The 23,547-nt window shown below is 39.9% G+C and overlaps 1 protein-coding gene across 1 annotated transcript in view; it reads right to left on the reverse strand.

Moving 5' to 3' along the window:
- Nucleotides 1-23,547, reverse strand: part of pcdh15a (protocadherin-related 15a) — a 122,934-nt gene that overhangs the window by 37,205 nt on the left and 62,182 nt on the right. Inside the window, exons 19-22 of the mRNA XM_081724266.1 lie at nucleotides 17,336-17,464; nucleotides 11,250-11,555; nucleotides 9,416-9,640; nucleotides 6,717-6,833 (exon numbers count right to left, since the gene is read on the reverse strand). Coding sequence (XP_081580392.1) covers nucleotides 6,717-6,833; nucleotides 9,416-9,640; nucleotides 11,250-11,555; nucleotides 17,336-17,464 — 777 coding nt within the window. The remainder of the gene's footprint in view (nucleotides 1-6,716; nucleotides 6,834-9,415; nucleotides 9,641-11,249; nucleotides 11,556-17,335; nucleotides 17,465-23,547) is intronic.

Genomic DNA, 23,547 nt, shown 5'->3' on the forward strand with positions numbered 1-23,547 from the left:
CCTTGGTTTCTCAGGGAAGCTATAGCAAAGATTAAAGAGGAATTATAGCGGAAGTACTATCTATTATGAATGGGTAAGCCTGTAATGGCCAGGACAATGGCAAATTCAGTTCAAGCCCTGCTCTTGGCTAGTATCCACTATACAAGCAAACCTCATAGGAATTAAAATGAGCTACAGTGACTTCATTGGATTTAGCACAAATTAAGTCATAAAAGATGATTGCACAACACACTCTAATCCCTAACCTTTAGCATTCATTGGTTGCTATGGTTCATACAAATTCCTACAAATTTGCCATTGTGAAGTTTTAAAAACTACACCAAATTCCATGCTATGTTCTCATTCTAAGGACTACAGCCTGCCACAACCAAAAAGCCTGTCATGATGACTTCTGTTCCTTCTTAATGTTTCTTCCTCATGCTCTAGGGAGATTTTCCTTGCCACTGTTGCCCTTGACTTGCTTTGCTCACTGAGGGCTTGCACTTGCACATTTGTAAATCTGCTTTGTGACAACAATTGTTGTAAAACGTGCTATATAAATAAATTTCACTTGACTTGATTTTTTACTTGACTTTTGCACAAAGAGGAAATTACTAGATTGGCTGTAACAATAAGACCCATCAGCATTCATACATGTAAATATGACCCAAAACATATTTCTTATTAATCATAATTGCGATATTGGCCTCTGTCAAGACAGATGTGATATGCAAAAGAGTCCTCTAACACATCAGTGTTAACAGTATGCTGTAAGTATCCAAACCATCTCAGATGTTCCAAATGAGTGTTCTGTTGCTGTTTGATGAATCACAGCACAAGATCCACAAAGCATAAATAATTTCAATCAGAATGTGTTTTCACTGTACTACAAGGAATATCACAGTGACAATATGTAACAATGTCATTGGAATATGTAATTTTGTCTAGAATACATTGCCCTACTTTAAACTGGATTACTCTATAACTTATTTTGTCTAACATTCTATAATACTGAGTCTAATTAATTCTTCAATATCCTGCATATTAATACATTAATTTCAAATTCATATAAATGGGAAAAGTCACTTCAGATGGCCTAAGCTATTACCAATAAGATAAAAGGCAGAAGAACTTTTTCTAAATTGTCTGTGTCTGGCATATACTATTTTGGGAATAGGGAACTGGGAAACTATGTATTCTGCATGAATGTCTGCATTGTGAAGCACTTAGATCAAAGCACATAATTTAAATATAAATAATCTTATTTACATCATACCTGTCTAACAGATGCAAACAGCTGCTCAAGATGACAATTCACCTAAAAAAGATTTTCTTTTAAAGTCTTCTTTTCTTGTTTCTAACCATTCTCCAGGAGTGCAGAACAAAACAGCAAATCAACGCTTAAAAACCTGATACGTGAGCTTGTGACAGGTTGCAGATGCTAAAAGCTTCTCTCTTTCCCATACCATGTACTGTAGTCATTCAGTAGTGCAATGACTGCTCTGGGGCATGTTTTAGTCAGTGTACAACATCTCACTCCATCACTAACTCCAACTCAGGAGCTTCTCTCTGGGTTCAGCTATTCTTCTGTAAACACAACACTTTGTACTACAAGTAGTCATTAAGAGTGCAGACAGGGGGAGAAAACATTTGGAATTCAGACCTCTGACAGCCAAGAAACATAATAGAGGAGCTTTAAAAAAAGAAAAACAGATGGTGTTTGGGTTTTACTGTTTAACACAGGCTCTCTATGATTATCTCTATGTAGATTTTCTTTGCATTTGTGTCAAGTATAGCATTTAACACTAAAAAGTTAGTGTTAATGTAAGAATAATGTAAAGGGAGGGCATGAATTTAACCTTAGTTAACCACAAGGTCATGACGGCCACTGAAAGCTACACTCCTAACACCCTGCTTTGGGGAGAGTAACAGAAGACCAAATGTCTAGGTATTATTCTGGCATTAGATGTGCTTGCAACCATGTATCCTTTCCTGACCTCTTCACAGTTAGAGGGTGTCATGAAAAATGCTGATGACAGAGTCTCTCACATCAACTGCCACTAACCTGCAGTTATGGCAGCACTTGAGAAAACTGCAGGTGCTGGCATGGCAAGATAACTTAGATTTATTGCTTAATTATGGATATTGTTTTTGGGACCTCATAAAAAAATAAAAATAAAATAATATATATATATATATATATATATATCCTAACACCCATATCCACGCACACTTGCACATAGGCACACAACCATATACTATTACACACAGACAGACCTTTAAAGAATGAATTTGGGACAGAAGGAATGTATGTCCAGTCTTGTGTTTTAAACTATTACTATTATTAACATCAGTTCAGTTCCCAAGTAACACAATATATCTACTGGGCACCATTACACATTTATTACCACCAAAAGTGGACCAAGGTCATTAACAGACCAACAGTATTCACAGATTTACAGCCCCTTTCCCAATAATAGAAGTGAAAAGTCATTAGACAGAACAGGTTGGTTCCCATGTGGGATAAAACCTGTAAACTGTTTAACATCTTTGCCTCCAACCACCTACACGCCACCTCAAATGCATTCAAATGTGCTGAACATTTTCTGCCTGATGTTTAGCTTTTATTCAGGGGCTTGTTGATTTATTGCTGGCTGTTGAACTGTTTGGTGTGGGGTTGCAGTAACATTCCCTCACAGAGAAAGCTTAATTATTCATCCTTTAATTGCTGAAACATTCAGTGTAGATATGGGGACCCCATAGAACCCGAAGACAGTGCAGAGCTTTTGTTAGCACTTGGCCTTTAATGTTTTATCTCTAAGCCTACTGCAATTATCCCATGCACTTCCCTTCCTATGAATGGCAAAAACAAAGGAAGTCAATATTGTAACAGGGTGAGTCTGGGCCTCAATAACCACAGTAATGTCAAAGCTACAGCAGTACTCATTTCAGGGCTTAATGAGAGACAGGTCTCAAACTGGGATACAGTTGCACCTGAAGTTCAAACATAAATACAAGAACCTGCTGATGCTGAATGATGTCTCCATGGTGTTTTCCAACACAATGGGAATGATGGACATTTGCATATTGTGCACTAAATGAGGTTTAAGTGAACCAAAATTGATAAAGGAAATTAAATTCTGTCCATTTTCTTATAGACACGAAACTGTATGTTTTCCTTATTTTCACCAGTCTACCTAGTTAAAGGTTATAATTAGTTTTCAACAGCTAATCCCCATAGCTGCACAATTTTGGCCAGGACCAAACGTAATCTATATCTGGAAAACTATATAAAAATTGTAAAACCGTGAAACTGTAAAACCGTATATGTATTTTGACTTTAGTTCAAAATCAACCACATGTCTGTGCACAAACTCACACACATGCACACACATACACACCACCCACCCACCTACACACACACACACACACACACACACACACACACACACACACACACACACACACACACACACACACAGAACAAGACTGACAGCCTCAGACTTTAGTTCCAGCTGGGAACTTTCATATTTTGTTTCTATTCTCAGATGAAATATACAGAATTTTGTAGCCATAAGCCAATGAGTGCGGTCCCGACTACTCTGTACACTGTGCAATGCTGACAGTTACTGACTCGGGCAGTTTAACCTCTGGGTCTGAGTGCTCAAGATACACACGTCCATTCTGACAGGCCCCTTTCAGCTTGCGGTGAGGCACACAGAGGTCCGCTGCTCCTGGACCTCAGCCAGCTGGCAGGCCCCTGGTCCGGCTGCAGCTGAACCGTGGGAGCTAGGACCATGGTTCACTGACAAGCAGCTGAGTGTCTATTAGCATCCATTAAGGGTACTCACTTTCCACTCACATCTGTTTTCCTATAAAGCTCTGGCTGTTCATATCACATCAGACCTGCAAGACTGTGTGTGTTCCTTTCAGTGCTCCAGTATACTTACACCTATACCAGATACTTACCATACACTTCTTTAAAAACTATTATTTCTTAGAAACATCTTGTAGGTGTACAGTTAGTTGCAGTGAAGAATAATTTGTGGAAAATTGTCATTTTGAGCTGACAATTTAAATTGTGATTACATTCTGTAACTTAAAGTCTGGGTATGCATTCATAGCCTACATAGTATCAAACACCCTACTGTTCCTAGATGAAAATAAAATGATACAGTTCTCAACACTGTTTATTTAAACAGCACTGATATAAAACTACTACAGCTATTTGTATGACAGAACATGTAAAAGTTGTTATTTATCATGACTATAGTAATAACCTAATTACAGTTTCTCATCTTTGAAACTTTGAAAACTCCTTTCTTTATAAATGGTGATTTTGATATGAAACTGACTAATTATTTAATCTTAGTAAGGTGTATTGGGCTATAGTGTAGATAATAAGTAACATAATAGTTAGGTGCAACCCATGTGTGGCTATGCACAATTTAAGGTAACCATCCTCGAAAACTTCCTCAGTGATGAGGTTCTGACCACAGGTCTTCTGGAGATTTTTATCTGGCTCACTGCTTGCAGCACAGCGGTGACACTGATGTATAAAAACTGTAGTGATACCTCAGTAGCAGTGCGGTGCCTGATAGACTCCTACCAGTACAACAATCATGGCCACACTACAACCATGTCGGTGTCACTTCTCCGTCAAGAATAGCCCATCTCCCAAATTACACCCTGGCAGCTAGCATGACTGAACTTTCTCCATTCAGTGGACATCACTCTCCTTCTTGACAACCATCAGCGGGCCATTAGACAATTATTGTTGTGTAAGTGTGTGACAGAGAAGGATTAAGCTGTATTGTGCTTTTGGAAAGCAACCTTATATTCCCTGGCTGTGACTGTACTTATGCTGTAGTCACAATAACTCACAACAGCTCTAAATATAGTGCTTTATTGTTGTTAGTATAATTTCTGTATAAATACTAAATGGTGGTGTGCGTGTAAAATATGTTACAACAGCATTTGTGTTATTGGTGTTAGTAGAAATCGAATTCTAACTGTAAGCAGTTACACCATTTTCAGCAGAACAGTGCGTGTAGTAACATTTGTCATGCGGAAGTGAATATATGTCTGTTTTGGTAACAAAAACATGGTTGCACAATATATATTTATTTTACAATAAGAACAAAAAGCATTTTGTACTAAGGGGGGATAACACCAAAGATTTCTTATCCACCATAGCGACTAATCTGATTTACTCTTGCACTCAGTAAAACATATACGTGGATTGTAACTCTTGAAGCGTGTATTGCATTTGTGTATGAAAAGTGCTCTACAGACAAACGTGAATTGCCTGCATCACATTAGTCACGAAGTTTCTGTGGATGTGCGGATCGATCCTTCCAACGCACTGTGTGTCATTACTAAGACAATAGGTGCTAATCACTTCCCAGGATGGGAGTGAGCTCGGCTTGCTTTTTCAAAATTTTCATAGCTTTAGTCATTCTAGTGTAAGATGTACCTTTAAGACAGGCATGTCTGCTGAAGTGGCTGGTGTGTATGTGCAATCTATGTGTTTCTATTAAAGAAGGAGATGAGTATAAGGGAGAAGGACATAGAGAGACATCATCTATTTCTACGCAAAAATCTCAGGGCAAAAGCTCCATTACACACACACTCACACACACACACACACACACACACACACACACACACACACACACACACACACACACACACACTTTCAAACACATGCCTCTCATCTCACTTCCTGCTTTCCTCACTGACCTAAGCAAGAAAGTCATCTGGAGGACTAAGAGATGGGCAGCAATCAAACAAGTCTAAGTGGCTCTCAGTTGCTCACCCATTGCGCTCACACATCACATATGGACAACACCTACAAACAGTGAATGAAGCAGTGAATTAAACAAATTACACAGTCACCTTCCTGTCATCCTGAGTGGACAATACATAGCTAAAGGCAGCTCATGTTTTACCAGCTCCTGCTGTCTACTACAGGTCTGTGGTGACTCAAAAAAAACAACAACTTTATGCTGACACAATTTTCATCATGTATTAAGAAATGTTTTTTCCTTTCACCTTATCTCTTCCTTTTCTTTTTGTTTTGCAATGGTCATGTGCAGTTCTCTCTGGCTCTCTCTGGTAAACCAAGAATGCTGCCCTCTTTCCAGCAGGCCTACCAGCCACTTCTCTTCTCTTGCAGGTAGCTGAGGCCCCTCTCGGCCTTGCAGGGCAATTCATTAGGAGCCTTGTTATATGCACGTGTGAGCCACAGAGGGGCTGTGACAGGGCATCAACAAACTCTTAAGCCAACACGCCAACCAAGATGAGTGCTGGAAGCATGGGCATGATCATGGGCATAAGGGGCAGGAGCAGATGGCACTGTGGTGGTATGCTCATGCCCCTTCACAGCCCTCCTAACAGCAGAGGATGGACCTGCCTTGTTAAATGTATTATAGAACTGGAGTGCTATAGAGGCTAATTGGTTATCTGATAATGGGTCTCACTGTTTTTACAGATGCTAAGTGGCTTTAGAAGTCAATGTTATGAAATTACATAACACTATTTAAAAGCCATGGTGGTCAATCATACACAAAAGCAAATGCTTATGTTTATACTCAAACAAATGTTAATATAGTGATGTTTTTTTAATAAAAGTGCTAGAACATGCAGCCCTTTGCCAGAGTCTGTATATGGTTACGAGTAATAATATACGAAGGACAGGGCTTTCTAGTTTACAGTTGAAGCATGTGGCTACTTACGGGAGGGTCTTGGTCAGTTGCGAGAACAGTGGCAATGACAGTTCCTTTCAAGGCATTAGGAGCCACCATGCCTTTGTAAACAGCCTGAGTGAAGACTGGAGCAAAGTCGTTCATATCCTGCAAAATACATATGCAACAAGACAGATTAGATGCTCATTTATTCCTTGCGACACTAATCTAACAGTTAAAGCAGTCGTAAATCAGTGGTTAAGGTACTTCACTTGACTAGTCAGAAGGTTGCTGGTTCAAGCCCCACCACTGGCAAGTTGTTGCTTTTTGGCCCCTGAGCAAGGCCCTTAACCCTTAATTGCTCAAGTTGTACTCAGTCATAATTGTAAGTCACTTTGTACAAAAGCGTAAGCTAAATGCAAAGCCAGTGGTAAGAAGTATAGTGCTTCATGTCTGTGTAATCCAGCCTGTATCTGTCTGTGACATGTTGATGAATGGAGAGATAATTAGCTGGTAGGAAGTGCCATATTTCATTGGAGCACCTGATGTTCCCAACACTTTGATGTCACTCAAGATTTACCCGAGACATAAAGTAATACCCCCACTGTGGACAATAACAGTCACTGTGTCTTTGAAGAAAAGAGGAAAGAGTACTCTATTACTCTGTCAGAGTAATAACAGCAGAGGGAGTGATGTTGGAGCTGTAGAGTCCAGATCGCACACTGGGTCTTATCTCTCTTCACATGTCCACTGTTAACAGCTCATCAGTTAGCATCTCTGTAGTAGTGTGTGTGTGTATGTGTATGTGCATGCATGTGTGTATATACACATGTTTCTCGGTAGATGGAGCCAACACAGATATTGAGTTTATAGAAATAAGTGTTAAGCATTGTAAAAGGGTTCACAGGTGATACTGTTGCTTGCAGTGGGACAACTGGAGCATAGGCAGGAACAGGTCTTCATCTGCACTTCATCACCAGAACACCCCTGTCAGTCGCTCACTATGGCTTCTGGCCCTACAAACACGATGAGCGACAGGGATTTATGCAAAGACAGGGCTTTTCATTGGATCTCTATCGAGCTGGTGTTCTCAGCCTGGAAACTGCACAGACATAATTGCAAGGGCCCAAAGAACACCTATACATTTGCGCAGAGGTGCAATAGGTGTCATTCTGAACATTCCCACTGACAAGCGATGTTCTCAAATATCGAGAGATGTATTAAAAGGTTAAGAACAGTTACAGATGGAGAGGGAGCAGATGGAAAAGCAGGTAGGTAAAACATCGATGCATTGAAGAGGCTCCAGTTGCAGTGGGAGTTTTCCACTGCTCTTGCCTCTCTCTCTTTTCCACCATCACACAGGTGGATGGTAAAGTTTTTTCCCCCCGTGCATCTTCAGAAAATCCACATACCTTTACCACCTTACTGATTAAATTAATGTGAGAGAAAACTGAGCTTAATTAAACTAAGTTTAAGATGAATTGATTTCCTTTTGAGAACATATTCAGATACAGACTTAATTCTGATGAGTTAAGATTGACCTCACACATAGAAGTAAGCAAAGGATTCAAGCTGTGGTTTGTACCTGTACAAATGCGCCACCATGCTTAAAAAAATAAATGCAGGGAAAAAGTGGAACAGTCAGTCTGATCCACCACCACAACACGAGAACATCTTAAAAAAAAGAAGAAGAAAAAACTAAACTAAAAATACTAAAATCAGGAGCACAAACACTTCAAAAGCACAAAGGAAAACAGTGAAATGAGAGTTCTGACATCTCACACTGTATCTTTTCAACTGGCTTCCCATTCTCATTAATGACAAACTATCAGATTTAGGAGTATAGAGAACATTTGCAATGACTGTTACTTCATAACTTCATAAAAAATAATCAAAGCAAATATAGACTTATAAAGACTTGTAAAGAGGTTTAAACATAGCTGATTTAAAAATCATGACAAATAGAGAAGCCTCTCACAAGTACATGTTACCAAATGTATACAGACTCCAAATAAGTACACTCTCATACATAAATCTAAAATTGCCTGCAAAAAACCTGAATCTCAAAACAATTAACTAGTGTTATCAATTCCAAAAATCTAAAACTGTAAATAAGTTCTTTTTGTAATTACATACACTTAGACATATATGCATGTGTACACACAAACACACACACACACACACACACACACACACACACACACACACACACACACACACACACATACACGCAGCTATAAGATGGAGGTGGCTAATCCTTCCATTTTGATCCTGCAGCTAGTCTTCTGTGGCACTGGAGAGTGTTCTTGCTCTAATCTGGACATAATTCCAGTCACAATGCTAATGAGTCATTCACGCTTGGAATAGTCATGTCAGCCCTATATCTCACACAGTTTTATCTGTCACCAGGAAGAAAGCAGGCCATGGCTAGAAACATGTTAAGACAAATGCACCATGACCCTTTGTTCAGTGTACCTTTCACTTTAGGCTAACTGAATTCTAAGATCAAATTCACCCTAAATTCATCACTAATTCATCACTAAATTAGTAATATTTTTAGTTCTATCATTATTTGGCAGATAGAAGGAATGATATCTACTCCAATCAATCAGTTACTTTGCCAGTTTTTCACAGGAACCATAGTACTGAGAAGCCAGAACTGCAGTCAAATTAGGTTCCACGGATGACTAGAAGGCATGGGAGAGAAGGTCAGGTATTCACACCACATTTAGTGTTATCTGTGCACTTACTGTAATCCGTACAATTACTGTAGCCACTCCAGGAGGTAAGACCATTTCGTGATCTAGAGCCTCCACCTGGAAGGTGTAGTTGGCACCGTCCTGGCCCAGAGCCTCAAAGTCCAGGGCCTGCAGCACAGACAGTACTCCGCTGAACTTGTCAACAGCAAAGAGCTGGCGAGCTGCCTCTGTGCTTATCCTATACGTCACATTAGAGATCAGATCCGCATCTACTGCCTGCAGGGAAGGGGGAAGAGAGAGGGGGGGGGGGGGGGGAGACTTGGTTGGTCTACTTATTAAAGATACAAAGCAAGTAGTAGTAGATGACAGATTATAAAATAAAATTAAAAAAAGAAGGTGGATCAGTCATGAGAGTCATGAAATCTTGTAGGCTGTGCCGCAAGAAGGGAGATCATGGATGTCTTTGAGACTAAGACAATTACATTAGAGACAGAGCAGACCACAGAGGGCACACAAATGGTGGACATCACCAGGCCAGGAGCCCACAAGCACAAGCCCATGCATATAAACACATTCATGTTCATGCAAGCAAACACACACACACACACACACACACACACACACACACACTCACTCACACACACACACATGCAATACATAAATGAGTTGTCCTGGCTCAAAGCCCATGCCTGATTAGAAAGGATGTCTGGCTGGCAGGCAAGCAGTGGGGAGAGAGCTCAGTGCAGACAGGTCTCTCTGTGGGTGTGGGAACCTTTCAGGATACTCCCTTTGATGCACAGGGAATTACATTCTACACTCATTTAAAAGATTCCCTAAAATATATAAATAAAGGGCCGGCAGAAGCGGCACACACAGGCTGAGCACTTCATCTAGTCCAGATCAGATGCTGTCACAGGCCCACAGCACTCTGACACCAGCCTGTGCCCAAGGGGCCTGGGGGTGGCAGCTACACTGAGATAAAAATATGTGAGTGCTGTCATCTCATGTTGTCACTCACTCGCTTGCCCCCCCACCCTTCTTTCATCTACCCAGCTACACCTCTGCCTCTCTCTGCCCTTTTACATCACTGAGAAGTTGTTTAGAATATGATGGTAATTACATTCCTTTTACGTCAGCATGACAGTCACATCCCCAAGAGTGCACTTGAAAGCAAATAAGTAAACATCAAGAGGCACGTTTTCCATGTTTGCCTTGATTTCCGCGATTTCCGAGGTTTCCGCAAGTCGTTTTGGGCAAGGCAGCCTTGTGCTTTTTACCCACTGAGTGTGTTAAGCGAATCATAAACATTTGTCAAATTAAACATGGATCCCCCATGGAAATTATAGAATGGAACCCTTGTCATTTGTAAATTAAGACTAGATAGGCTCATGAGCAGTCAGCTCTTCAGTTTATCATCTTGAAAGGTTTCCTTTGAGAGTTGTTCTAAGAGGCCTCAGAAACAGTGATGATTAAATAGATATGCACTGCTCTGATAGGGCCACAGACTTTGATGTTAAAGGCACCATTTAAGTAATACATGTCTATAGGGAGGTTGGGAGGGGGCTCTATAAAGCTCATGAATGGAGCTGATGAAAGCAAAAGTTTGCAAGATAACTTAATGGACACAACATCTGTGAATATATGTGAAGAAAGAGTATACAAAATACATCAGTTATAAGAGAGCAAAAAAGTAGCATAACGTTGCAGGCTTTTATAAACATCACCCAAACCTGAGGACCAGTCATACACAGTCTGACTTTAAAGAGGAAAGCCAAGACCAATCCCAGTGATTAGTGATCTGAGACCTATCCAGTGGAACAACGTTATCAGAGTACACCAGACTCTGGGTGCTCAAGCTTTGAAGTGGACATAGCAGAGGGCTTACCGTGAGGCGCAGGATGATGGTTCCTGCTGGAGTGTTCTCGGCCACATTCACCACGTAGACACGCAGGGCGAAGACAGGGCTGTTATCGTTGATGTCCAACACCCTGACCAGCAGCGTAAGGGTGGTGCGCCGAGGGTCTACAGCACTGTCTGAGGCTTCCACCACCAGGTCATACTGACTCTGTGTCTCGCGGTCCAGAGGCACGGCTGTGAAGATGCTACCATTGGGACTGATGGTGAAGAGGGATGTATGAGTGAGCAGCCGGTAGTACACCTGACCATTGGGTCCAGCATCAGGATCTGTGGCCTAACAACAGATGAAACCAGAGAAAAAGGATGAGGGAAAGATGAGATGAGGTCTCTCTCTCTCTCTCTCTCTCTCTCTCTCTCTTCTCTCTCTCTCTCTCTCTCTCTCTCTCTCTCTCTCTCTCTCTCTCTCTCTCTCTCACACACACACACAGATAGTCCAGATAGTCATGCAACCTACCATAAATTTGATAGAGAAGACTCCTATATAAATATGCAATAGGACACTGGACAGTGGGAATAACATGCTTGTAACTTCATGTTCCTTCGTGTTCACATAGCAGAGGATCTCACCTGGTCACTCAACACCTCACGTGTTGTTAAAAAGCCAAACCATGCCTACACACAGCCTTCCTCCGGCTGAGGAGAGTCAATCTGCCTCAACAGCTACTCTGCAAATTCTACAGATACACCGTGGAGAGTATCCTGATTGAATCCTGCTGTATCACTGCTACTATGGCAGCGTCACCTCTTTTGAACTCAAGGCTCTGCAGACGGTGCTGACAACTGCTGCTCTCGCACCCATTCAAGACATCTGCATCAAGAAATGCTTAAGAAAATCCAGAAACATCTCCTCTGTCCCCGCACACCCCAGCCACTTCCTGTTCCAACCCCTACCATCAGAAAACATACCGAAACATCTGATGCAAAATCACCAGATTCAAGAACAATGTCTACCTGTGAGCTGTTAAAGTGATCACACCAATCACAGCAAGAAGAACAAACACACAGGTCATCACCCCACTTCGCACTTTACCTGATATGCTTGAATGCACATCACACTTTACCTGATACTCCTGAAGGCACATCACACTTTACCTGATACTCCTGAAGGCACATCACACTTTACCTGATATGCCTAAATGCACATTGCACATTACCCTTTGCTTGAACATTTTAATTGCAAGCTATGAGCTTGAACATTGTCAATGCTGATTACAAGCCCTATGCACTTTAATATAATATCTGTCATTCCATTGCATTACTACTACAATTGCACACCTGACCTGGCTACCTCAACAATCTGTTCACTACCTCAACATACCATTCACTACTTATACACATATGTTTACATGTTTATTGGTACCATAGTCTGCACTTTATGCCTACCTCTGCACATACTCTGTAACTATGAACCATGCACATATTCTCTTTGTATATGTCTTGTCTTAGTGTCTTATCAAGTGCACAACTTCACTAGAGAATAGTCTGTTTTATTATACTGTACTGCCCTGTATTAATATAATGATAAGTTGAATTGGTTGGAATCAAATTTAAATAGAAACATGCTTGACTATTCCACAGCTTACAAAAACACAGAGCAGTTTAGAACTGAATTGTTATAAAAATGCACTTTTGGTTTTCACCATATTCTGCATCTGCATTTACAATAAGATTTTTCCAAAATGCCTTTTTATATCTGAGTTCAAAAGGTCAGATGGTTTATCTTCAGAGCTCATGTTTAATTTATTTAGTAAAGCTTCCATTCAAAACACAGATGCTGATTGCTTCTTGGTAAAAAGCAAATGTTTGAATGCAATCTAACACCAATGGAAAAAGGGGAAAATATTGAATAAGGTTTGACACAAGAGCTAGGGGAGGTAGAATAGTTAATATGCTTGAAAAAAAGCCTACTGCAAGAAGGAGAAAAGCAGGGATAAAGGAAGGGTATGGACACAAAAAGAATTTCCCCCCCAAGTTATGGTTGACTGGTGGTATATATGAGCCTGGAACCTTCCAAAATATATTGGAAATTAGGCAAATTATATGCTTGGGGTCTAATAATATGACTTTGAAATTCAAAAGATATGAAGAAAACAAAGAACATTTTGATGATATTAATTCTGTAGTCTGTGGGTGGAGGGTAGTTTGCTTAAACTGTAATTTCAGTAAATGTGACAGCCGATCTGCATGCAAACACAGTACAAGCAAACAGACACAATTGTTTGAGAAGGACTCCTACTAATTCCTCTTTACAATAATTACAGATGACAGAAAAGTAGAAAGGAATGGGGTAGAGAGGAATAGTGTATGTGTATATATGTGAGTGTGTACCTGTGAAAAAGAGAAGGAATATGAGAATGTAAGTTTTCCATCCACATCCATATGAGAATTTTAAAAAGGTGCACTAAAATAACTGAATAAAAAAGCCAGAAAAAACTGAAAAAACTACAATATTTTAAAAAAAGGTTTTTTTTTGGATAAGGTGGAAAAGTTGGAATGTTATCAGAAATGCAAACAAAAAGGTTATGGGAATGTTTTTTTCCTGAATAATTAATTGATTACATATGGACCCAAAAGTCACATGATTCATTTTAACTGACAATGTGTCTACTAAACATACGTACAGGGTTAAATCTCTACATTATGTGTTTCATTGTTGTTTCTTTGCATGCACAAGGCAATGACGACCAAGCACTTTGAATATTTTAACCCTAATCATATTGTTATCTTGAGGTTTTTTGCCAACTTTTCAGAGATGTGCATAACACTTGTGAAACATTTGAATGGAAATTTAAAAAACAGAGGGAATGATTATAAAGGGCATAGTATGACCAGTGTAACATCTGAGTACAATCATAGTTAGATTCAGGCATGAGTGGAAGGATTGTTGGATGGTTAAGTGGATTGCCAGCCAGCTAGACAGACAGACAGTGAAATAAATGTTATGCTGAAATCCCATCAAAACAATAGAAAATAAAACACTTAAATTAAAGGAACACCAAAAGCCTTGATAAATAAAAGCATTTCAGTGGTCATAAATAAGCAAGCTTTGAATTATTTCCATCACTAATTAAGGTTAGTACCAAGGGAAATGTGTCATAAGTATTCTGCCAATGTAATTTGTGACAGCAAGCTCCCACAGCATATACTGTCTTCAGCAGTTATCTCATTAAATGAATATGTAAATACAAAAATAAACAGGCAGGGAACAGACATACTGTAACTGTGTCCTTAGAATTACTCAAACAGCATTCTTTAAACATAGATTTCATTATCATGATTGTGAGAACAATCTGTAACTCTTGGATGGCTGAGTAATTATCCTGTATATGTAATATGTAATTCTGCCTGACAATGAGACTGACAATTTTACTGATAAAGAAAAACACTTGAAACAGCCATATAACTTTATTTCACATATATTTAATGTCATAAGCTAATTTCCCTCCAAAATGCAAAGTGTTCATTCTTTAAAACCAAATGTCTTCAACAAATGCCTGCAGCAAGCAAGTGCAGTTAAATATAATATGGTAGATGACACAAACTGCTGTAGTTCTCTATATAGACAAACTGGAATCTCATAGTCTAGTGTTTTCATGTAAACAGGCAGACGCATAATATGTTGACTCCAATTTTTTATTTTATCTAACACATGTCCAATGCAACAATGCAAGCATTGTTAAACCTATGGCACATGCTGTTGTGTAGCCCATTCACACTGCCATCAAATAGCTGGTTTCTATGTTTGTTGGATCTATGCTGACACACCCTAACCATGGAGAACATACAGAGGAAGAGACTCTGTGTTTATATGTGTGTCTGTGTGTTTCTCTGTCAATGTTAATAGGCATGTGTAAGCATGCATAGCTGTATCTACAGTGTGTTTGTGTGTGTGTGTGTGTGTGTGTGTGTGTGTAGGTGTGTGTGTGTGTGTGTGTGTGTGTGTGTGTGTGTTTGTGCCATCCCATTGCACCATCTCATTACAGCTTGCGGCCATTGGCAAGTCTATGTGGTGGTGTGGGAAGCAGCATAAGTGCTGCATTACTGGTACATTTCTTCTCCATCACCAAGAGTCTTCCCAGACCTCTGCATTGCTAGCAGAACCTTGGGAAAGCAGCAGTTCTTAGGATTAATGTGCAGGCCAATAGAGTGGACATGCCCTGTCATCAGTCAACCAGCATATGATTATGGCCAGACTTCATATGCCAGTGACCACTGCAGCAATAGTCCAGCAAGAAAAGGCTGAACTGCATGGCTAAGGAACACTGAACATTCTCTGAGGTTAGAAAATACGCTGGATCTATGATGAGTCTGTATCAACTCTACTCTCTATGTAGGGGCCTAAACCACTGGCTATGCCCACAAAAATCAAGACTGTTTTGATAAAAGCACTATCCGCAATGTGCTGAATAACATGCACCGGTAAAACTAAACAAACACTCATCCAACACCATCAGGCAGCAATGGCAAGGAGACCGTATTTATACCATATCAGGCCTCCAAAACAGCTCCATCACATCCCCGTAAACATTGGATGGGCTTACACTCCTGACAGAACAAGTTAAGATCTGGTTGAGGTGGGCTAAAGATTTAAATGCTCTACTGGAATGCAGTGGCAGACCACACCATCCAGACGGCCTGTCTATCCATACCCTGCAGAAGTGCTGAAGTGTGGAAGGTAATTTAGTTCACCAAAATATCACCAAGGCCTGGGCTGCAAATATCACCTATATTTATAAAACCAAGGGTGCCAAATCCATCTGCAGTAACAAATTTCTACTTACAGCTGAAAAAGTAGAGCTGTTTAAGGTGGCTAAAGTGCATTTTGGGAGTCATATGGCATGACTGCATGCCCCGCAACAAAATTCCTGCAAAGACCAACTGGCCAAGTACTTAAGCCATGATCACCTAGCATCAGCTACACAGGCTTGGGTATGTCATTAGGATGCCTCCACATTGCCCATCCCAAAACGTGCTATGCAATGACTAGCAGTCAGCAGGACAAAAAAGATTTAAAGGTCTATTGAAATCTTCCCCAGAGGTGTTCCAGATAAGGCCAGAGAACATAAAACATGGTGCCGTACATCATTAAATGTGGTGTTGCTGATTGTGCCACTTGGTAGCATTGTTCAGATGGGGCACACAAGTTAGAGAAGAAAACAGGTAGTGTCACAGAAGGAACTGTTTATGCCTGCTGTTGCCACCAGTACCACTTAAACATGCTCCATCTGCAATATTTGTATTTCCAAAATGGACTTATCAGCCAATAGAGAGCTCAACATTAGACAACAGTGGAAGTCACTATCAGACTCTATGGACGACCCCAAAACAAGCAAGTGTATGTTGTAGACAGGAAGTGTTGATAGTGGTTTGAGAGCCCAGTGGGATGTGTGTATATGTGTATCTGTGTGCCTGTGTGAGCATGTCTGTCTGTAAGGGTGTCTTCTGTATGAAATACGTGAGACTAACTCTCTGACAGTTTTGGAGGAAAAGTAGTTTACCAAACTAAGAGAACAAACTGTGTCCAGCCCCAATGTGACACTGATACACTTCTTTTGTTACCTCACCAGACACAGTAACAAAAGAGGAAAAAGTTCAATTGTGAAACATAATATACTGACTGGTGAAAACAAGGTATATAATAAAGATTCTACTTCATGGGATTAAAATAGGTCATTTTGTCCTTGTCAATCATAAGTGTACAAATTAAATGATAAAGACGTCTAAAAAAATCGAGAAACGATAACTGACTTTTTAAACAATGGAGACACTTCTTCACAAAGAATAGGTTGATGTATTTTTCATTGATTACAGCTCTAACCAACCAAAGCCTGATTAATGAAAGACTCTAATTAAAAAACCCTCAATGCTTAACAGTGCAGAACAGACCTAGTCATCGGGAACAGGCTTTAAGGTGACTAATGATTCCAATTTACTAGATTAAGAAATAATCAATGCACAAATGATATTATTAATGGAGCTACAAGTAATGTACTACATGTGTACTGTACATGTGGAAAATGATACAACTCGTGTTTATTTTATAGAGAAACTCACCAAGACTTTACCCACAGATACATTGGCTCGCTCCTCCTGTACAGTCAGGTTCCTAGGCAGGGTGAGGTCAAAGGTCGGGTCATTGTCATTGACATCTGTGACCACAATATTGACCGTTGCAGTGGAGATCTGCAGATAAAGAGAGTATGAGTTAGACACAGAAGATCCCTAAAAAATCTGTAATGTGGTTGTTTTTATGTGGTTAAACATTATTTAGATTGACTGCAAAACATTTGCACATAAATATGCTGCTGTACATATATGTGCATATATACTGCTTATATATAAACTGCTGTGATCATGTACAGAATATAAATGCCAGGTTAGGTCCACCCCAAGTTTAAATGAGACAAGAGAATAATGTAAAAAACAAAACTAATCCATGAAGCAGTGGTAATACATGGGAATCCCATATGATGGAATACAAAAATCTAGAGAAATATGAGGCACTGGAAGAAGAAACAGAGTATAAGGAAGGTCAACACCAAGGTTTATGTACACCTGGGGCTGTGATCCCTAAGCTGGAGGAGTGGCTCCAGCAGATTTCAGTGTATGAAAACGATATGAAGCCCTTCCCAAATTGATTACATCTCTTAGACCTTGACAGGCATTGAAGCAACAAAGGTAAACCTAATTTTGGGTAAACCTGAGAGAAAAAACAGTGAGTTCCAAAAAATCCTAGTGGCATGCATAGTTAAATAATTAACTTCAGAGACCGTTCACAGGAGGGACAGGAAATGTTTTGATGTCAGCTCAAAATGTTCAGTGCAAAATTAAACCATTCACAAATTCCATCAGCATCACAATTATTTATTTATTTAATTATCCACAATTATTTATTAAATTCATTATCTATAATTATCTATAATTGTTCTAATTATTTATAATTTTCTTAATAAAGAGTGTCAGAATTATTTATTTATTTAATTAATTATAAATAATAAAACAATGGAAGAAAAAGTATGTTCCATGGCAATCACTGACATGAAAGAGTTTAAAAGTTCCATAAATTGGAAAACTGTATTTACCTTGGCTTAGTTGAACAAGGAAAATTATGGACTGGAATACAGTAAACATACAGTGAACCTCAAAGTCCTTCAAATGTAAATCCCGCATAAGCAAAACAGCAAGACAGACCAATTCGAAAATCATAAACTGTTACTGTCTTGACTAATTAATGTTTATGCCCCCAGTATTTGCATACACCATCCCAAGTTCTAGCCCAGCCAATATTAATATAGACCTGCACAGTCGAACCTTCAACAATTCTGCAAGCATTGTGAAGAACAAAACAAGGAAGCAACAACAATGAAAATGGTATAGCATGCATAGGAATGTACCATCCTATGCTGTAAAGGGGATATCGTCTCTTTTCAACCCCCCCCAAGTAGTCATACTGCCAACGGGCATGGTTGACATGATGACATGATTCCAGACAAGTCAGTTTGTTCTGCACATTTCACTCCAGAACAGTTTCAAGATACCAAGAAACCTTCCTTCAGTGTTTGAAGACTAGCAGCTCAAACTTTACTAGCATCACGACCACAACTGCAACCAGGCAGTAGCTAAAGGCCTGCTATGATTTTAATTACTTTTGTCAGTTGAAGCCAGATCATCTTACACTGAAAATTTCTTAATGAGATAACAAATTTAGTTTACATTGTGTCGTTGCTGAGATTGAAATCAAGTAAAAAATATATAGGTAACAGTAGCTAGCTAAGTAACTAGTATGATAATTTATTTAAAAGCTGGTTCATTTTTCTGCCTGTGACCCATTCAAAGAAATGTTCAAATTCATGCCTGTGTTGTCACATAATTCTACAATATATGATGTATCTTGTCAATCCCTTCATCAGGTAAATTTTTACTTTATAGCTAGTTCAACAACAAGACATAGCTCAGAAACTAATTAGATAGCTGGCTAGGATAGCTAGTTTGTTCTTTCCTAGAGATATCCAATCTAATGATAGCTAACAAACTCCTTCCTTATAGCTAATGTTAGCGTCACTTCTTAAGTGGAAATGATTGTCAGTTGACAAGACATCTGCTAATTAGTTTTATTTGAGAACTGAAATATCCCCCGGTGCAAGCTCAAACATATACATTAGATGTTTATTCGTGCCATGGTTAATCTCATCTTTCGCTTGTTTATTCTATGTGAGCCATCATGGTGTCTCGCTGTAAACCAGCCAATCAATGTAGCGCTATTATTTATTAATTATGTATTAATTATTTATTAGCCCATCATCAATTATTTATTAGACCACCAAAAAGTTGTTACTAAAAAGAAACAAATGAAAACAAAACAAAACAAAAAAACAACCAACAAAACAAATAATCTAGATTGTTACATTCTAGGGCCAAAGCATAAGGTTGTAAATGGGTGTGTAAAACTGCATCTGGGCATTTTTGCCTGTTGCCAAAAAGAGAAACCCATCCTTTTAAAGTTCTGTTAGCATGCAGATGTGAAGACCCTGATAAATTCCTGATAAACGGGGGTGTTTTTCCTGTGACAAAAGGGGGAATTAGTAGCACAAGTCTGGCTTTGATGTGTAAAAACACACAAAAGGCAAATATGGTCACTCATTCTGTCCCAGCATTGGTAATATAATCAATTTCTTTTGCCTTTTGTGATTCCTAGGCTTGTTTCTTTTGATGAGTCCGATGGACATGACAAACGAACAATCCGGATATTTTGAGGGACATTGGTGCTGCACAAACTGTTATTCTTGACTCAGTTTTTACCTTTCTCTGATAAGAATTATTGTGGCAGCGACATGCTGATACAAGGGATTGAGTTGGGTGTTATGCGGGTGTTGTTAAACACGGTGCAATTAGAGATGGCAGAGATTAAACATCCAGTTAATGTCACGGTATGACCGCAGTTGCCAGTGACTCATGTAGACTTAATTTTGAGGAACGACATAGTGGGAGATTGATTGTTCACATTTCCTGAGGTAGTCTTCAAAGCACAGAGCACTGCTTCAAGTCCGCAATTCCGGCTTGTGTGCTATCTTGAGCACAGAGTAAGAAATTTGCAGATGTGTTAGATTTGTCTGACTCTTTTATGTCCAGAGATGAGCCCGTGATGCATAACAAGGAATGAGATTAAAAAAAAGTATGGTTTGTGAGAAATGCACTGCCTCTACCCTCTCATCTCTCTTTTCCTGAGACTGCTGTTAGCAGGCCTTAGCTCACTACTGCTCAGAAGGCAGATGCCTCTCCATGCCAGATGCCTCTCTGTTCTTGACTCAGACACTCACAATGTTGTGTTAGAGAGGTTGTTAATTAGCAAGTGGTCTCCTCCCAGCATAACAGATGATCTACATGAATTTGCCATATCATGGTGCCAGAGACCTCAACTTTTGTCCTTAGCTCATGTCCATAGTTTTGTCCACTGTGCACAGGCCATTTTGGTGTATGAAAAACCCTGAAATGCCTGCTTAAATATTTTTATTGGCCCACTGTAAGATCAGATGTAACCGAGTACTATCCTATCACTTTATCAACTTAACTGGTGAGCCTTTTGATAACGTCTTAATCGATTGTGTGGGACCACTACCAAAGACATGGGTTACAGTTACCTCCTTACTTTAATGTGTGCCACAGCTAGGTTTTCCAAGGCTATTCCCGTTAAAAGCTTACAAGCCAGGTATATGATAAAAGCTCTAGTGAAATTTTGCCCTACATTTTGTCTGCCCATTGTTATTCAGTCGAACCAAGGGTCAAAGTTTACCTTCAGACTCATTGCTCAGGTGATCTGTGAATTTAAGATAAAACACCAAACGTCCAGCGCATATCACCCAGAGTCACAGGGAGCTCTTGAGAGGTTCCATCAGACATTTAAGAACATGCTCCAGTCTTATTGCCTAGAAACCAGAAAAGATTGGGATGAGGGGGTGCCTTTCATGTTTGCTATACATGACACTGTACAGGTGTCTGACAGGGTTTTAGCCCTTCTCAGTTGATTTTTGGTCACATGGTGCATGGGCCCTTGAAAGCCCTATATGAACAGTGGCTGTCTCTCCTGTTGTCTAATGAGACAAAGCCTGTATTGGAATACATGTCTTCATTATGGTAGTACATGCGATTGGCTCACGACATAGCAAAACACACATTGAACTACTCACAAGTGACAATGAAAAAGAAATTCAACAAGCATTCTTTTACTCGTTCATTTAATGTAGGTCATCAGGTTCTGACTCTTTTACATGAAGTAGGTTCTGCACTACACACTCGGTTTTTGGGTCCTTATGAAGTTAAAGAGAAAGTCAGTGACAGAAACTAACTCATTGTGACCGCAGACAGAAAATCCAAGACAGGCCTATGCCGTATTGCTTTGTTGAAGCCTTAGCTGTACTTTGTTGAAGCCATACCTCTGTATATCCATCCATTTATTTTCCCTCTGATGTAATTTCTGTATTGTTTCCCATACTAGCCCAGCTGAGTATTCACCAGAGACAGATGGTCTCCAGTTGGACCTGTATAGCCTTCCCTGTGCTTGACTCCCTGACTCGAAAGCTTTGCATAATTTAGATGACCAGTTAGCCCATGTACCCTTTTACCCTCAGCAAGCCATTAAGGGGCTTATCTCAAAGTATCCCTCATTGTTTACTGATGTTCTGGGCCATACAACCATACGTGAATATGTCATTGATGTATGTGGTCATGTTGCTATCAAGCAGCATCCCTACCATGTTAATCTCACAAAATGGAAGATACTACAACAGGAGACAACATATTTACTAGAAAATGGTTTAGCTGTGCCCAGTTGTAGTCTGTAGTCTTCCCCGTGTTTGCAGATTCCAAAGCCTGATGAAACCTACCACCTGTGCACTGATTTTTGGAAAGTGAATGCAGTCACTAAACAGGATTTGCTTACTCTTCCTCATTTAGAAGACTCTGTGCACCGCATTGGTTTGGCCAAAGTGCAAACCAAACTAGACTTATTACAGGGTTACTGGAAGGTGCCTCTCATGCCACATGCATCTGAGATTTCTCCACTTACATTTTTCTGCAATATACAGTGATGCCATTCAGTCTCCAAAATACCCCTGCCACATTTCAGAGGCTAATGAACCGCGTGTTGGGTGATGTACTGAACTGTGTGGCCAATCTAGATGATGTGGTTATACACACTGAGATGTGGGAACATCACCTGGAGATTTCTGAGGCTGTTTCTAAACACCTGCAGCTAACTTCTCTGCTTTTAAATCAAGAGTAATGTGACTTTGGTATGGGAATGAACTTGAACTTGAACTTGAATGGTTACCTACTTAGGGAAGCTTGTTGTTCAAGGGCGCATGAAACCCCTTGACACCAACGTACAGGCTATTTTGTTTTTTCCCACGACTTCTTCAAGGCCAGACTTGAGATGTTTTCTAGGAATGGTTGGATATTATCTCTGTTTTTATACAAATGTTCCACAGTTGTGTTGCCTCTTGCCAACCTTCTTCACAAAACATATATTTTCTGTGGTCTGCCGAGTGTAATGTTACTTTTGAGGTGAAGTCGCTCTTAAGCAGTTCCCCTGTTCTTGCTTCACTAGATATCAGAAAAGCATAGATGTTAGCAATACTGGTGTTGATTCTGTGCTGCTGCAGTAAGGCAGCACCAACTAGACCAACTAGAGCATTCTGTGTGTTATTTTTCTATGAAATGATTGAAGCATTAGTTAGCACTACTGCAACATTTTTAGGTGTATATAGGAGACAGGCCCTCTCTTAGTACTGTGTACACAGACTACAACCCTTTGTTTTTTGTGAATCGTATGCATAACCCCAACCAATGTCTCATGGTCTGATATTTCAAAGTTTCAATATCTCAGTTCATCACAAGAGGGGTACTGAGAATTTGACCACAAGCACTCTCTTTCTCTGTGATAGTCATTCAGAGGTTTGCTTTTGTGGGGCTGGAGGTGAGTTTTGCACCTCGCTGTACTGCATCTATCTCTTTCCACCTCTCTCTCGCTCTCTCCTCCTCTCTCTCACACTTTCTTTCTTGCTCACTCGTTCTATTTCTGTTCCAGGCCCTGACTTCTGCATACCTGACAATGACATCACCCACCTGCCATGTCTTCCCTTCCGACAAGTATAAAAAGGTCCTGAACACATTATTAGGCAGCTTTGTGCTCAACCCTGTGTTCTTGCTTGTATGTTTGTTCTTTGCTGTTTGATTGTTCTATGCTCTGACCTTGTTAGCCTACTTTGACA

The sequence above is a fragment of the Electrophorus electricus genome, chromosome 12, assembly GCF_041902795.1.
Source record: "Electrophorus electricus isolate QZ-2024a chromosome 12, ASM4190279v1, whole genome shotgun sequence".
NCBI lineage: Eukaryota > Metazoa > Chordata > Actinopteri > Gymnotiformes > Gymnotidae > Electrophorus > Electrophorus electricus.